The sequence below is a fragment of the Micropterus dolomieu genome, linkage group LG14 (genome assembly GCF_021292245.1).
Source record: "Micropterus dolomieu isolate WLL.071019.BEF.003 ecotype Adirondacks linkage group LG14, ASM2129224v1, whole genome shotgun sequence".
Lineage (NCBI taxonomy): Eukaryota > Metazoa > Chordata > Actinopteri > Centrarchiformes > Centrarchidae > Micropterus > Micropterus dolomieu.
The window spans coordinates 1,757,750-1,773,806 of NC_060163.1; the positions used below are offsets into that span (position 1 = coordinate 1,757,750).

Sequence of the window (16,057 nt, forward strand, 5' to 3'; positions counted from 1 at the left end):
GGAATGTACATGTAAAAATCTGTACATTCTTGATTAAAAGTCATGTGAAATCTCTTTTATCTTTCGTCTCCTCAATTCGGGTGTGTTTCCAAAACGTCTCTGGTGAATCTCGCGGACTCGACTCGCAAGCCTCGGTATGCACAGATTTGATTGGCTGAGCAGCGTCACATGAGACGATTGGAGCACATGCGATTGGTCTGTGAGTTTCCTGGTCCTCTAAACCAGTACAGTAAATGCTAGAAAAGCTGCGCGGGTTAAAATAGAAACGCTCCGTCACGAGGTAGTAAGTCTCAATAATAAATGGGCTGTAGGTCGGCGGTCCGGAGAGGACGGCGGCTGGGTCCGGATCCGGACCGCGGTCCGCCTATTAGTGACCTCTGGAATAGACCATCTGCTTCATGTTTACATCGACACGTGCATGCCCAGTGTACATGCACGGCCAATAGATGTGCGTTTTCAGTCTGATACACAGCTAAAACGCTGCTATGGACAGAGATAGTATTTGTTTTAATACTTCATTTTTAAACAAAAACAGAGTAGTGTGGATGGGGTCTTAAGCACATAGTATCAATATTTTAAGAACCTCCAGAGCATTTAGAGCTGAGCAGCAGCAACAACATTAGCTAATGTAATGTTAGCTCAGCATTCAAAGTGAGACTGAGAGCTGCCAAGTGGATCATTGCATACAACATCTATTCTCTTTATCAGTTTTACGATAAGTGAAGTAATATTATGTAGAGTGATGGAGCTGTTGTTAAACATCTACTACAATAAATTGGTCTGGTTTGCGACATCCAGATGAACTAGAAATAATGTAATTTTGTAGAATATATAGATCTATAGTGTCACTGCATGCATTCATACAACAAGACTCTGTTGAATCAATCTAATTAGCAGCTTATAGTAACAAATAAAATATATGCACACAAGAAACACTTTTACAGAGGTCCATGGTGCACAGAGTCCATTATTACATTAAAGCCACGAGAGACGTTCTTGGTTTCTTTATTTTTTCCACAGTATTGTTATTATATCCCTTAGATGGGGCATTTGACCGCCTCCCAAACAATCCTGGCTTAGTATATTCATTGGCCCACATCAAACACACTCTCTTCATAACCATCCCCAAACAAACTCTCACACGCTACCAGCATCAGTCTTCCTCTGTTCCCCTCTCAGGTTCTGTCTGAAGTGATGTTCTGTTGTATTTGTGTGTTATAGCTCCTGGACCTGTTCATGGTGTGGGACTGGTCCACTTACCTGGCAGACTATGGCCAGCCAACCTCTAAATACCTGAGAGTGAACCCAGCCACTGCCCTGGCTCTACTGGAGAAGTGAGTGATCTCTACAATATTTCAACATCACTCTTTTGAATGGCCAAGTAGCATTGACGGTTCACATTTGTGCAAGGGTGAGGCTTAGTATGTGAGTGTGCTGTCCCCAACAAACAAATAGCCTATAATGTCTTTTGAACCTTAAAACATTAGTATTAGTGCTAGGATGTTTGACTTCAACAGTAGTCAAGTTTCCATCCAAATGTGGGGCATTTTTACCAAATTTCCAGTAATTCTGCCATAAAAACTGCTAATTAATAAACAGATTTAGTCACAAAGCCTGTTTCCATTGCACTTTGTTGCATTTTGTTTTCATTGATGAGATTTCACCTTTTTTCCCAAAATTTCTGGCTTAAAGTAATGCAAAATTAAGGACGTGGCCGCTTTGATTGGCAGTTGGGATAGTCTGTGGTTATTGCCTTTTCACTTCAGAAACTATAAGGCAAGATTTGGTTGCAGGTTCCAAGATTGCTCTTGGATTAATTCAGATCAGGTGTCATGATTATCTATGAAAATGTTAGCGTGCTAACACATAAACATTTTCTGTGATCTGATTTGTAAGAAGGTTTTAGCAACATTTGAACATTTTATTTTACATTAATAGCACTTAAATTACATTTATTCTTGCATATAACTTGAATTGACAACCTTAGATATGAATGTGACAGCTTTGTCTTTTTTCTCCTCTCCTCTCTTTATGTCATGGTTTAATTTTTGCTCTTCTGTTTCTCTAAATCATCTCTCATTGTTGCTAACTGATGCTGCTCAGAGTCTACAGGGGGTAGGTGCTGCTTCCTCACTGCTTGTCTTTGGTCCTGTCTATGCATGCTCTGGTAATCTAAACATGGATCTACCTCCTAGTTTGTCTTCTCTTTAGCTCCGCACAAATTCCGAACTAAGCTGTAATATTTTAGTTAAGGTTAAAGTCCATTATTGATTACATTGCTGTATTTCCTGAATTCCTGCTTGAACCTAACCACGTAATTGGGTTAAACAGGAAAACATGTCTAGTGCCACATGGTTTGATGCTGCATGAGCTACATTCTAAAGCCTAGTCCAGCATCTTGAGCCCAGATCTCAGTGATGAGGGAGGGTAAGAAATATGCGGAAAAAATCAAACTCTAGTGCAGCTTTAAAAAGAAGTATATGGTATCTGTACAGTGGATTGTGGCTTCGTAATCTGAACAGGGAAATTATTCATGAGTCAAAATGTTCACAGACTTTCAAAATTACATCATGCTAATGTCATAGTCAACTAAATAGGTAACTAAATAATATTTTTGGCAACAATTTGTTTTTTTAGAATCTATCCTCTGTCCATCAATCCACCCATTTTCGGCAGGCTAAGCACGGTATGCTACCTAAAGCTCATGACCATAGGTGAGGGTTAAATTGAAAGCTTTGCCTCCTAGCTCAGCCCGCATTACTGCTGACACCGCACCAATCCGCCTGTCCAACTGGTGCTCCGTTTTACTTTAACTCATGAACAAAACCCTGAGATACTTAAAGGCCTCTTGGGGAGGTAACTCACTCCTAACCCGGAGGAAGCATTCCACCATTTTCTTGCAGAGAATCTGGCCTGCAGACAACCACAGAATTGATCACTGATGTTTGACCTAAGGTGTTCTGTTACCAACTACACTTATGAATTATCCTATGCTCAAACATGGTGTTATGGCCAGTCCAAAGGGTATATATATTTAGGGTCACCAATTCACCTAGCCTGCATGTCTTTGGAGGGTGGGAGGAAGCCGGAGCACCCGGAAACAGGGGTTTGAACACACAACCTTCTTGCTATGAGGCAACAGCGCTAACCACTATACCACCACGCCGCCCAGCAGGGATACAATTTTCATTTAAATAATGTGTTGTTTTTATTGTCTCTCCATGACATCGGCGTGATGTAACTAGATTTGTTCTTATATGTACACCTTGACCTTTGCCATTTTAGCCATTTGTATGATGAAAATGTTGCCTGTTCAGTTGAATTTAGCTCAGAAGCTATAATCCAGTATGCAGATGATTTTACTTTGTCCTTTACTGAATATGGTAGACCACATTTAAATGATATTGTATAATTTAGCTATATTTGAACTCTCTTTCATTTTCGCACTCACTTGGTTCATTTTGCGTTCACACCACAAATTAAATGCACCAGTGCCCATTTGGAAACGGACCAAGATCCTCCTCTTTAGTCTTAGTCCGTGTGTACAGTCCATACCAGAGTTTGATTGCCAGCTTTCACACTAGCCAAAACAAAGTTAACTAAACATCAAATGACATCAAATGAGAGTTTATTTGAACCAAACCTCACAGGTTAGGTGTGACAACATCTTCAATGTATGGGAGCAACTGCCCCTCCGCAAAGAAAAGTCTTCCATCCCCACTAATTGAGAAATTGTTTCTAATCCAAATTATGAGCACACTGCTCAGAGAATCAATTTTTGTGACTTCTCTCTCTTTGACACTCTCTGTCTCTCTGTCTCTCTGTGTCCAGGATGAAGGACACCAGTAAGAAGAACAACATCTTCTCTCAGTTCAGGAAGAATGACAGAGACAAACAGAAGCTGATAGAGACTGTGGTCAAACAACTGAGGAGCCTGGTCAATGGCATGTCCTCCTAAACACACACACACACACCAGAGTGACGTGTGTGTCACGAAGAGATATAAAGAATGAAACATGCATGCAGTCACATGCACACGCTGAACTGCCAAAACACTCACAAAGGAAGGAGATTTTTACACAGGTAATGAAGTGACATACAGATGAAGAACCACACAGAGAATTTACACACACACACATACAGACACACCATAGTGACAGACAGACAGACAGACAGACAGACAGCTTACATAACATAAAGGCACAGCAATACACACACTGTACAAGGCATGCAGGGAACAGACAACACATGAAGTCATATCCTCTCCTTACTATTATACCTGACTGAATACTCAATGTAAATAACACACACGCATATTAAACAGTTTACTAGACTATTCACAAGACTGAACAGTAACATGTTTGTAAAGTATTTTTAATGGCTATGACAAGACAAACTACGTTTTGTACATTTGTGAGAGTGTAATGATTGTAGCTGCAGAGAGAGACTGGTACAGCAGAGGAAGTGACACTCAAGTACTGGGACAACGAGGTTAAAGGTCAGCACTTACTGCACCCTAGGTAAATGGGATAAACCATTTCCTGTTGTCCTATCACAAACCTATACTATACTTTTGACATGATAACACTCCTTCTGATTAGATTAGAGCACATTTGTCCTGCATGGATGAAGGTGGAATGCATTTTCTTGCATTTCAGTCTGAAGAATTAAAAATTAATTGTAAATCTACAGAGAGATCAGGCTATTGGTAATCTAGTGATCAGATGTCAGTTATTATAACTGTCATCATTTAAAGGCAAAATACGAGGCCATAACTCAATAATGACCAATCCAGCCAACGTTGTGACAGTTGTGCATCCATTTAACATGGGTCTCGTGTTAGCTAAAAAAGAAACACAAAAATACACATAAAAGAAACCAAGTAACCGAGTTAGACACAGGTTACGCAGGTAATGGCACAACAAAGTAGCAACATGGTTTTTCCAAAATCAGTTTGATTTTCAGGTTTCTTTACTACCACTGAACTTATTTTGAGTTTTGTGAGTCTGTGGGTCTGAATTTTAAAAAGACAATATAAAAAATTTGAAACCCAGTTACCCATATACATAGCAAAATAAGTCTTTCTTCAGGAAAAATCGTCCTGGAAGAAGATATGAGGTTTCTCGTATCCTCTACCCCTTTGGATCTGGGGCTCTAATGGATCTCCCTGTTGATTTATATTCCAATACTGTTATTTCAGACTGTATTCAATGCATTTCTATGGAATCACTGCCATCAAAGGACTCAGTTGCTGGGCTAAGTAAATATGTGCAGAGATTTGTCCAGTTCAACTTTGACACATCAATTTGCACCACGGATTTATTGCAAACGACCCGCAGAGCTGACGTAGTGTCCTGTCTGTATAAAGCCGCTCTGTCAGTGCATAAACTGCTGCACTGAGGACATGTGGCATGGTTAAAAGTCAGTGATGAGAAACAAGTTAGAGCTATAAACATGTTCTCTTGTATCGTCTTATTTATCGTAATGTCCGTAGAACATTCACATACATGAATAATTCTTTTATAGTTGTACAGATTGTGAGTATATGTTTATAATTTTTGTTTACTTTACAAGAATGGAATCAATCAATTGGCTTACTTGGTGTTGAGTCTTGTTGGATCCTCTGGACCTGTGGTAACTCATAACATCCTTATCTATTTAAACCTACCGGGACATTTATACATATCTTCAGAGAATTGCAAATCCAGTATAAATAGTCACAATGTCATTAAGCGTCAAGCATCACCAAATCATTAAGAAGTATAAATAATGGCTTGTGCCATTTTCTGGTGTGGCTGGTAACTTGGTTTTCTAGTTAACTATCATTGCAGTTTCTGTAAAATAGCTATGATATAAAAAATGTGATGAATCATATACAGATGGTTAGCCTGGCATGAAAATGTGTCACTGTTCCCATTTGGTTTTCACCATCTATCTACTTCAACAGAGTCCTGTTTATGGAAATGAAAAGACCAAGTTAAACTCATTGTCCCAACACTTCAACTGCTGTTACTGTGTATGTGTGTGTGCAGAAACACAGTGACGTTGAGGTCATGGAATGATAGAAGAATATATGAATGGATGATGACGTCTTCAAAGACTGATGTTCATGGGGGAAAAAAGGGAAGTTTTGTTGAACTCAGTGGTGTCTTTGCTTGCTGTTTGTCTTCTTTTCTGCCTCACATTGTATATTTGAAGCAACGTCCTGAGACAGAACCTTAGTGACTGAACATGGAGGAGTGTGCTTGCACACGACACATGGCTGTCACAGCCAAATGTGATGGAACTTGTTTGCAGATAGCGGTTATGGGGGTGAGTCTTTGACACCCAGATTGTAGTTGGAATCTTCACGTGCTTTGCACATGAGAATGTCAAAAATGGGGCTGAAAATCTGAAAAGAAGCATTTTTGGGTCCATCTTGCTTGGGACACACTTTCCTAAATTATGCAATCTGTTAAAACAACAAACAAACACAAACATTTATTAACTGCTCTTAAAATCATATCTTCCTACCACAGAAGCAGTTCCTAAACTCATGTGTCCTATCCTATCTCAAACCATGTATTTTATTCTAACCTAAGAAATCCTAATTGGAGCTGTAAACTTGATTCTTCAATCGGCACTCGTCCTGTCACGCCTACATGTGTGTTTAGAATGTACCTGACTGCCTGTTTCCATGAAAATGGCTGTCGCACTTCACTTTTCACTGGCTAGCTAGCTTTTTAGTTATTTTGAATTTAGGACAGGGTCTGTACCATCCTAACTTAGGAAATTCTTCAGTTAGGACGGTTCTGTAATAGCTAAATTCCTATCCTGAGATGAGATATGATTTTTCCCCCAAATGCATTAAGGAAACATGTTTTTGTAATACTAAAAATCCTAAACGCCATCCTAAACTGAGATAAGATAGGATTTCAGACTAAGGACATTGCTGTAATGAGGCTCGTGGATTGTATTAGGTTGGACAGGTTTGTTCAGCAAAGTCTTCAAGAGTCTGATGAGGATTTTGGGCTATGTCATAGTGACCACTGCATGAAGCAATCCTATTGGAGGGTTTGCATGTGATGTCACCATATGAGAAATTTGCCCCCGATCACATAACACTGTCACCTTGTATTAACATGCAGTCGTTATCTGGGCATGTTTGTGTTACTGCAGACAGAACATATAGCTATCGGAATGTGATTGGATCAGCCAGACCACCTCTAGATGTGTGTTGTGGTCAGTTCTCAAACAGGTATAAATGTATAAATCACGTCTCTATTGTTTGGAAATATTCTTAAGGAAAAAAATCCATACAACTAGTTGAAAGCCAATAAGCTACAGACAAGGCCTTCCTCTTTAAAGGTAAAAGAAGTAGACTTCAGGACACGTGCAGGACACGAGTTACATGAATGGTGGGGTTAACCAAGCTAGCACTAGTGATAGCAAGCTTCTCCTCTGGCTCTGATTACTTTAAAAAATATTTTATTGTCCTTGTAAAGTCAGTTTCATTAATTAGCCATTTACACAAGGGGTCTGTTAAAAATGTAGGACTATAGGAAAGCACACCTTCCTGTGTAGACACCCAGTGTGGTATAAACAGGCAGGTTGATGCTCACCTAAAACGACTTGTGTTTTGGGTCTGTGCTCCACTTTCAGCAGGCATTTTTGCACTGAAACAGATTAAAGTTTTCTTTTAGATTAATTCTTAAATTAATCTAATTAATTCTAATTCTTTTAAGTTGTGTGTAAATGCTACTGCATATACTGCTTATTTTGTAAAGCTATTTCCTGTGCCTGTCTGTTTTGGAGTATATCGGCCCTTTAAGTAACTAGTTAACAGACAGATATAATATACAGAACAGCCACGGACACAGACAGTAAATGCACACGTGGTTGCCTTTATGCTACATTGAGTGTCTGAATGGGCATTTTCAAACGTGCAGTATGGATCGTACGGTCTACACAAGCTTGCATTGTGGGCTACTCATGGACATAGATATGAAATTTACGTCGCTTGCAGCTATTCGGATGTACGTATAATTTGCACTTTAGTAAGGCACTCAGCTGGTGGCCTACAGATGCTTTTGGCTGTCTCCGTCTGTGATGTGACCCTAACTTTGCATACCGTAAAAGATCACCAAGAGTCTCCCACATAGTTTTGTTTTGCGTTGTGTTTGTTCATATGTCCACCAGTTCTGCTTCCCTACTTGGATTATTGAGATTTGAACACAGTATGGAAAGAATCTAGATGAGAACACCTCTTAATACCAGGTGCAAGTGCTCAGGCCTATGTCCAGATGCCAGTATCCATTACAGATCAAATGTTAATACCAGGTGGAGACATTTCAGTATCCACAGCCCAACTGGCACGTTGTACACATCACTGATTAATCTGATTACCTTTATATGTACAATTACACATTAGTTTGTTTATCTTCCAGGATCACAGCTGTACTATTTCATGGCTTCCATAGCAGTGTTTGGCCACTCAGTGGTGGGTGAGGGTGGTCAGTGGGTATCATGTAAAGGTGACATCAGTGCATGCCCTATTCCTCCCTCCTGTCAGTTATAGGGTTAAGGACATTATTTAAGTGACGTTAACTGCAGTTTTCTCTACAACCAAACTACTTGATTCACGCAAACAAGAAAACCAGGCCCACATGGGGAATTGTTATTAGTGATCATATATTATTATATATCTAACAGTTCAGTAACTTGCATCCTAAATTCTTTCTTTATGTCCTCAGGGTGAAATGAAGCTTTAGAATCTCATGACCCATGTATATCCACAAAGCACAGCAATAATGAATTGGTTCCTTTACAGCCTCGCAGGCAGGTTGATGCTCACCTAAAACATGCTCATGACTCCAGATGACATTTTATAATGAGACTGTTTCTATTCTATTTATGTTTTGGGTCTGTGCTCCACTTTCAACAGGCATTTTTGCACTGAAACGGATTAAAGTTTAGATTTATTTCTTGCCTTTTTTTAAAGTTGTGTGTAAATGCCACTGTATATACTGCATATTTTGTAAAGAAAGTATCACAGCAGTTTGTCTGCTACAAACAGAATTGGAGGTTGACACTGTGATAGGCGCCTCCATCAACACCTAAAGTAAATATGTAATTAATAAGAGTTTGAATTTGCGTTTGTTGCTTACTTGGTGAACACTGATTTGAGCTGTGAGGAGCTCAGTGATTTACGTTGGTACCTTCTCTCCACTCATTTGCATGGTTAATTAAGATATACAAATGCTATATTATGTTCTAGCATGACCCTGAGTAACATTCCAATTTGACGTTTGTAAAGATTTCAACTAACTGCTAATAGATATTATCCAAGATAAAGTACAGTTCCAAATTCAGTTTCAGTCCAAGGCTTTCTGTGGACACACCTCCTTTCTGGGATTCATCTCATGAGTGTAAACTGGTTCTCCTGGTTCAGAGGTGTGTACAGTGCCTGGTCACTCAGCTCTCCCTCTCCTCCCATGCATTCATGCCCATTTTGCCATAAATTCTCAAATTCAAATTCAGCATTCAAAAATCAGGGCTAGCCCTAACAAATAAAGGCTGATGAAGAAACTGAGAATAGGTGGAATTCCTGTAGCATAATGCCTCACACAGCATCATGTACATTTGTACAGTACTAATTCCATCCGTACAGTCATGTCATACTCACCACTCTGCTGCTCTCACTTTTTCATTTTAGCACAAATAGTGTTTTCATTCACTAATTATGTCCAATTCTTTCTACTTTGTCAGGGGTTTTAGCACTAAGCCACTGTCAGTGCAGAGCTTTCACATTTAAACCCTGCCAGAAAAAAAGGGTTTCATTGAGAGTAACTTAACAGCAGTAGAAGCGATCAGAGTATGGAAGCAGTAAGTCTGTGACAAAAAAAAGAAACTCCTAGCAGCAGAATGGGGAGTACAGCATGACTCTGGTGTTGGAGGTTTCTTATCAAGACAACAATTAAACATGGCGGAAGTGTTGAGTTTACATCAACAGCAAAATACACAAGTGGATCAGAAATCAGGCAGGCCTTTAACTCATACAACCCTGTCTCAAAGCAGTTATGTTGACATTTTATACTACTGATTTGTTTCAAGTGCAGGACATACCAGAGAAAAAAAGTCAAATCCAGGCACCAAACCTTCAAAAAGGATCTGCTGTTGCAAATTAGCTGTAAAAGTCATTTCTGTCATTTCAAAACAATGGTCAAATATACCTAGAAAACATGGGAATTAGAAATACAGTTCCAGATGAGGTAAATATTTGATATAGTATGTTCATTAATATAATATACAAAAGAAAATCCTTGTGAATTTTGTTGATTCAGATACTTACCTAACAACTCAAAGTACAAAGGGAATCAGTCTGGGATCTTTTGATTTGGCATCATTTCAACTGTTTCCTGGTAAAACGGCGAGCTTGTTGTTTTTTTTCCTTCCACAGAAGTGGAGAGAGGGTACATACACAATATCCAAAGGAATCCTTGCTTTACCTTTGTCATTGTTCTCAGTAAGATACCCCAACTGAGATGTTTTCTTAAATTTGTTATTTTTATTTTGTGTGCTGTAATAAAAGATAATTCAACAGAAGCATCTGCTTGTTGTTAAGAATTCTGTTTGTTCTGATCAGTCAGTCTGTCCAGCCCTGGACACTGGAGGGTCCTCCAGCTCTGGTTTCTAATTATTAATATTATTTCTTATTCACCAGATATATGAGTTGTAGAAACAGGCGTGTACAGGTAGGAGGTCATTGAGAGATATGTTTGTTTTTTGGGGTAGGGGGGGGGTTGAACTGACCCTCTGGAGCCACTGAGGGAAACTAGGGTGCAGAAAGGACTGGGCCTCTTCTTTTACTGCATCACCAGTCACAGCCTAGATATGAGTGCCCACCCCCGTCTCACACAAAAAGACAGAAGCATCACTTGTTCCGTGAAGGTTTTCTGTCATCTTGCATCTCACTCTCAGTGCCTCACTCTATCCCACCACACACACGCTAACAGGGAAACAGCAAGTGAACTTTGGCCTGGGTCATCGTTTGAATGCGAGGATCCCTGTCGCCGCAGATGTAATGAGGCGAGAGGCATTTAGAGAGCTCCATTATCACAGCAGCCACCCTGCCAACACACAGAAATGTGTTTGTTTTTATCGGAGGCTTACTGTGCACTCTCAATACATTCGTTACATTCTTTTTTCTTTTACGTTCTATTCTTCTTTAACATTTTGACCTTTCTTCTACCACCAGTCTATATCTACAAATTGAAGATTTGAGGAAAGAGGAAAGCAAAAAACACCATTCTGCTGATACTACAAGCCAAAATTACTTGTTTATTACTATAAATGCTATTTTATACTTCTCCATAATTTCAGAAGGTAATATAATTTACTTGTAATGTTATATTTTTACTTTAAGAGACTGCTACTTTTACTTAAGTGAATACTTCTACCACTGCAAGCCAGAAAGGTGGTGGACCACTGGAATAAATTTCCTCAGAGCCCACAGAGGGTTTGCAACACCATCTCTGCATGTGGGATATGTCACACACATGTCCAATTATCTAATGTTTTAAAATGTTAAAATATAATGATATAATTAGAATAATATATTTTGTAGGCTCCACCCACAACTTTCTAGAGTTAATTTACAACCTACAATGGTGATTTATTTATAAATACAGATAAAAAAAAGTGGTGCCATGTTCTGTATTTTGAAGTTCACCAGTAATAACCCAAAGGGCAACTGTCCACAACATGTTCTCATAATTTGCACATTTAGTGGTGAAACAGGGGCGTCACACTCTCCCAGGAGTAGTCCCTCTGATGCTGAAAGTCAGTGCAGGACGCTTCGTCACTACTGTCAGAGCTACTCTGAGGCAGGGCTGAAATTGAGCAACAAATCGGCCCTGGCATTTTTGGCCCAGACCAGCCCCCCACAATCGCTGGAACACCACTCACCAGTACACCATCCTTCTGGACGCTGAACGGCTATCCTGCTCTGGAGCAGGTTATGTTCAAGATAAGAGATCAACGTAATTAAAAAGCACCGCCCACTGCCCAATCAGTTCTCTTGCAAAATGACTTTACCATTCATAGAAGATCCCTCTGACTGTTTTATAGGCTACTTTATGTGTGTGATGCAGAGATGCTTTTGTACACCGATACCATCCAACAGAGACTGACTGAGGCATTATAGCCTTGTACTTGTACTTTAAGATATGACAGTAAGCCTACTCACCGCTTTGAATTAGGTTTTTATATTTATTTTTAATTTGCTCCCAAATCTGTTTCACCCAACCTGTCACAGTCATTAAATGAAGTGGTTTCATTGTTCTTTTTATGTGAGGCTAAACATTATGATAGTCAAGTTAAGTTGGTCAAACAAGCCATAAGAATAAGCAACACATTCATTTTATGGATCACATAAATGTAATTATAGTCAGATGTACTGGTGCTATAATGATGGGCAGTGATATTATGACCCTGTAAACTTCCACATTCAAACAGATGTTTTTTGTCTTCCTGCGTGTTGCAGCTGCAGCTGTGTTACTTTTAGCCTGGATTATGTGTTTAACTTCCTATTTGTCTAATATTATAGTTTTCTTTTGGTTTGTAAAATATGCCACTCTGCTGCCTGTAGACCTGTTCATGTGTGCGATTGGTCATCCCTTTGAAAACACGAACCCTTTTCTGTGAACGCACTCACGGCTCGATTGGGAAACCCTGGGTTGACTTACCAAGTTTATGCTATTTGGCATTGACTGACCGAGTGAGCACCAGCAGTAGCTGTCCCACTTTATGATAGCATCTTATCTTATTATCATCGTTTCCCTTCATGAAACTACACTCTCCTCCTGCTCGCACTGTTCCACAGCTTCCCTGTCATACACCTGCTCCTCTCCACTGGCCATGGCCAGCCACCTCGCCTGTTGCTACATAATGACCATATCACATATTGTTGATGCAGGCAGCCAGTACATTTTTAGCTTCTGCTTATTCTGAGTTCTACTGTCCTTCCACTACCCTCATCCTCTTTACTGTGCCCAGCGCAGGGTTTAAAGATGTGATTGGCCCAGTCCAATGTCAGTTAAGAAAAAAACATTTGGCCAGTCTACCTGTTTTATGGGCCGGTCAGACCCCCCAAAAAAAGACAGTTGTGTTGGCCCACCAGGAAAGTCCAAGCCTGCTCTGAGGTAGGTGCGGTTTTAGTCCCTGGTTCAATTTATTGGTGACATTCTGAGTTACTTGACATAACCAATCCTGGATATCACTTATAACAAAAGCCAACATCACAGTTCATGACTAATTATGTCTGGGTGAAACCAGCAGATTTAGCGTTCCTGTGTGAATGCAGGGGCAGGGGGGGGGCAGTGTTTCCTTCCTGCATGTGAACAGGAGTGACAAGTATTTTAGTGCAGGGATCAAACGGTTTTACAAGGCAGTAAACAGGTTTTACATTCACTTCAACAATACAGCAGGCAGACAGGGGAGGAGGAGGAGACACATACCTCCTCTGACCCAGGAACACATTCACATGGTCTGACCTCCACACACATACCAGCCCTATAGTTTACAGTGTGTCGTTCACATTTTACTTGCTCAAAGCAAATGAAAGCTTATTACTGTCAGTACGTTCTGTACTTTGGGTTGTTTTTTCACACTTGGAAAAGCTCCTCCAGAGCCACTGACTAAGTTGTAGTTCTTGTGACAGATCTTCTGTGGCTCTGGAGGAGCTTTCCCAAGTGTGAAGAAATAACCCTGATGCAACGTTAGTATTCATTTGGAGTTGTGTTTGACCTGATGAGTTAGTCCAATAATCACTCTGTGTTTAGCCCTGCTTTAGAATGTGTTGCCCAGTCTCACAGGGATAATCATGTTTTTAAATTATGACACAAGCTAAAGTGACTGCACAAGAAAGTGTAAACTCAGTATGAACTGTCTGTTAGGACTGCCTGCTTCAACAGCTTCATTCAATTATTTAACTGTTTGGATATCTGAACAGACAGATCAGCTTAAGCAATGCGCTCTCTGTTTTTTCTATCTATTTCACTCTCTCTTCTCTCTCTCTCTTCTTTCTTTCCCTCTCTCTCTCTCACTTTTCTTTTTCTGTTTCTCTCTCTCTCTCTCTATGTTTAACAGCCAGTGAACTTGGTTTTGCATGAGAGTTCACCGAGATGTCAGGGTCACAAGCAGGTCATCCAGTGCACGAACTGGGGGAGGCACAAACACGCAGCAAATGTGCTGACTATGGCTCTGTGTGTGTGTGTGTGTGTGTGTGTGTGTGTGTGTGTGTTTATTGAACTCCTGCAGTTAAGTCTGAGTGGTGATAACAGTAAACACTATGACTCAGTGAATCAGCTGTAATGTTGTGGAACAGAGACTTCATCACTGCAAACATTTACTCAGGTACCATATTTAAGTGCAGTTATGTTACTCATAAATATGACGCATTGCTGTAAACTATAGCCTCCCCAATAATTCTTCAGACGTCCAGAACCAACAGCAACATTATATGATGCTACGTGTAAACATGTAAACACATGCTACATGTAAACGTGACACCATTAACCTGCCTTCAGAATGAGCCATTTTACTTTGATATGTAATAGTTCATGTAATTCATGCATCCATATGTACATTTTAACTGAATATATCAATAAAACACAGTTAAAGAATTAAAATGTAAAGTAGAAAGAAATATAAAGCTTCATATTTTTCCTTTAACCCCAAAATAGTAGGTTACAAAAAGAGATTAAAGCTTTATAAGACAGTATTGGTATTTACAAAAACACTTACAGTATAATCTATGTCTCCTTTCCCCTAAATGCTCTTCGTTACTCAAATGGGTTTGGTGGCACTGAGCGCTTTGGATAGAAAACATCACTCCTGAGAGCAGTTGATGGAAATGCCCATAGAACTGATGTTCATCAGTGTATGAATGTGACAAGTGTTCGAGTGGTTGGTAGACCAGAAATGCTCTGTTTAACCTGATTATGGGGCAAGATGCCCATATTTGGACCAAAGTGTTGGATGGACAAATGGACCAGGGTAAAAACATAATGTAAACAAGTTCTTCGAGTATCTTGAACCAAGTCCAGTTGCCCTTTATTTGAACCTTCCTCAGATAACTTAAACAAACTTTTCTCTACCGAACCGTTTACAGTACTCCACAGCAGTGAAGGTGGAGAGTTCTGGTCAGTCTTGAGGTGGCGTCCAGCAGGTGATCAGCAGGTTTACAGTGAGTTTGTGGAGCAGCATGGTGAGATGTAGACCCTCTAATCACTCGCTACACTTGAACTTCCCTTCACCCACCCGCCCCCTCCTTCTGCCTGCTGTATCACACCTGAACAGCAGAATCCTGTTTCACACAATCACATTGTGATGAGAAAAACTCACCAGCTACAGCATGACAGCTGGAAACCCATTCACCCCGAAGATGCATCACCTGTCATCTGTCTGAACAGAGAGTAAACAAGGATTTGTGCAGTAATGCTGTGGCTGATGTTGTGTTCATTGGTTTTTTAAAAGTACTGGGGTCATTAGACAAACGCCCAACCCCCTCCATTCCCTTCAAGTGTGGATACTCAAAAGAAAGTCTGATTTTTAAATGATTTATTTAGTTATCAGTTCGATAATATTATCTGCAAGTTGTTTTTTTAATTGAAACATTGCTTGGGAATATGTAGGCTAGCAATAAAGCACAATATGATCTGACATGATGGATCAGTCACTGATTATCAGTCTTAAATAATACCCACAATGTTATTAATTGTAGAATGTAAACTCCCCCAGGTTGTTAAAATCCCGAGGCGGTATGTGTGCTTATGCCACGTCTACAACCGGACATTTCTAGTTACACGTAACTGTCGTGTCTAGCGTGGCCTAACAGTGCAGGGTTGTGTGAAGTTGATGGCTATCCAGAGAGAGAGAGAGAGAGACAAAGAGACTGACCTCTTGTTCTGTAGCCTTTGTCATTATTGCACATGTTGCTTTTATTGTGTAATAGAGGAGTATAGCAGGCCTATAGCTAAACTATAATGAATTTTCTGTTAACTAGCTAGTTAATGTG

The 16,057-nt window shown here is 40.0% G+C and overlaps 2 protein-coding genes across 5 annotated transcripts in view; both read left to right on the forward strand.

Moving 5' to 3' along the window:
* exoc6 (exocyst complex component 6) overlaps positions 1 to 10,584 on the forward strand; it is a 66,651-nt gene extending 56,067 nt beyond the window's left edge. For all 4 annotated transcript variants that reach the window (XM_046069167.1, XM_046069164.1, XM_046069165.1 and 1 more), the window contains 2 exons: positions 1,222 to 1,334; positions 3,832 to 10,584. In XM_046069167.1, coding sequence (XP_045925123.1) covers positions 1,222 to 1,334; positions 3,832 to 3,958 — 240 coding nt within the window. In that variant the 3' untranslated portion in view covers positions 3,959 to 10,584. The remainder of the gene's footprint in view (positions 1 to 1,221; positions 1,335 to 3,831) is intronic.
* bms1 (BMS1 ribosome biogenesis factor) overlaps positions 1 to 16,057 on the forward strand; it is a 654,080-nt gene that overhangs the window by 241,968 nt on the left and 396,055 nt on the right. The gene's annotated exons all lie outside the window — the stretch shown is intronic.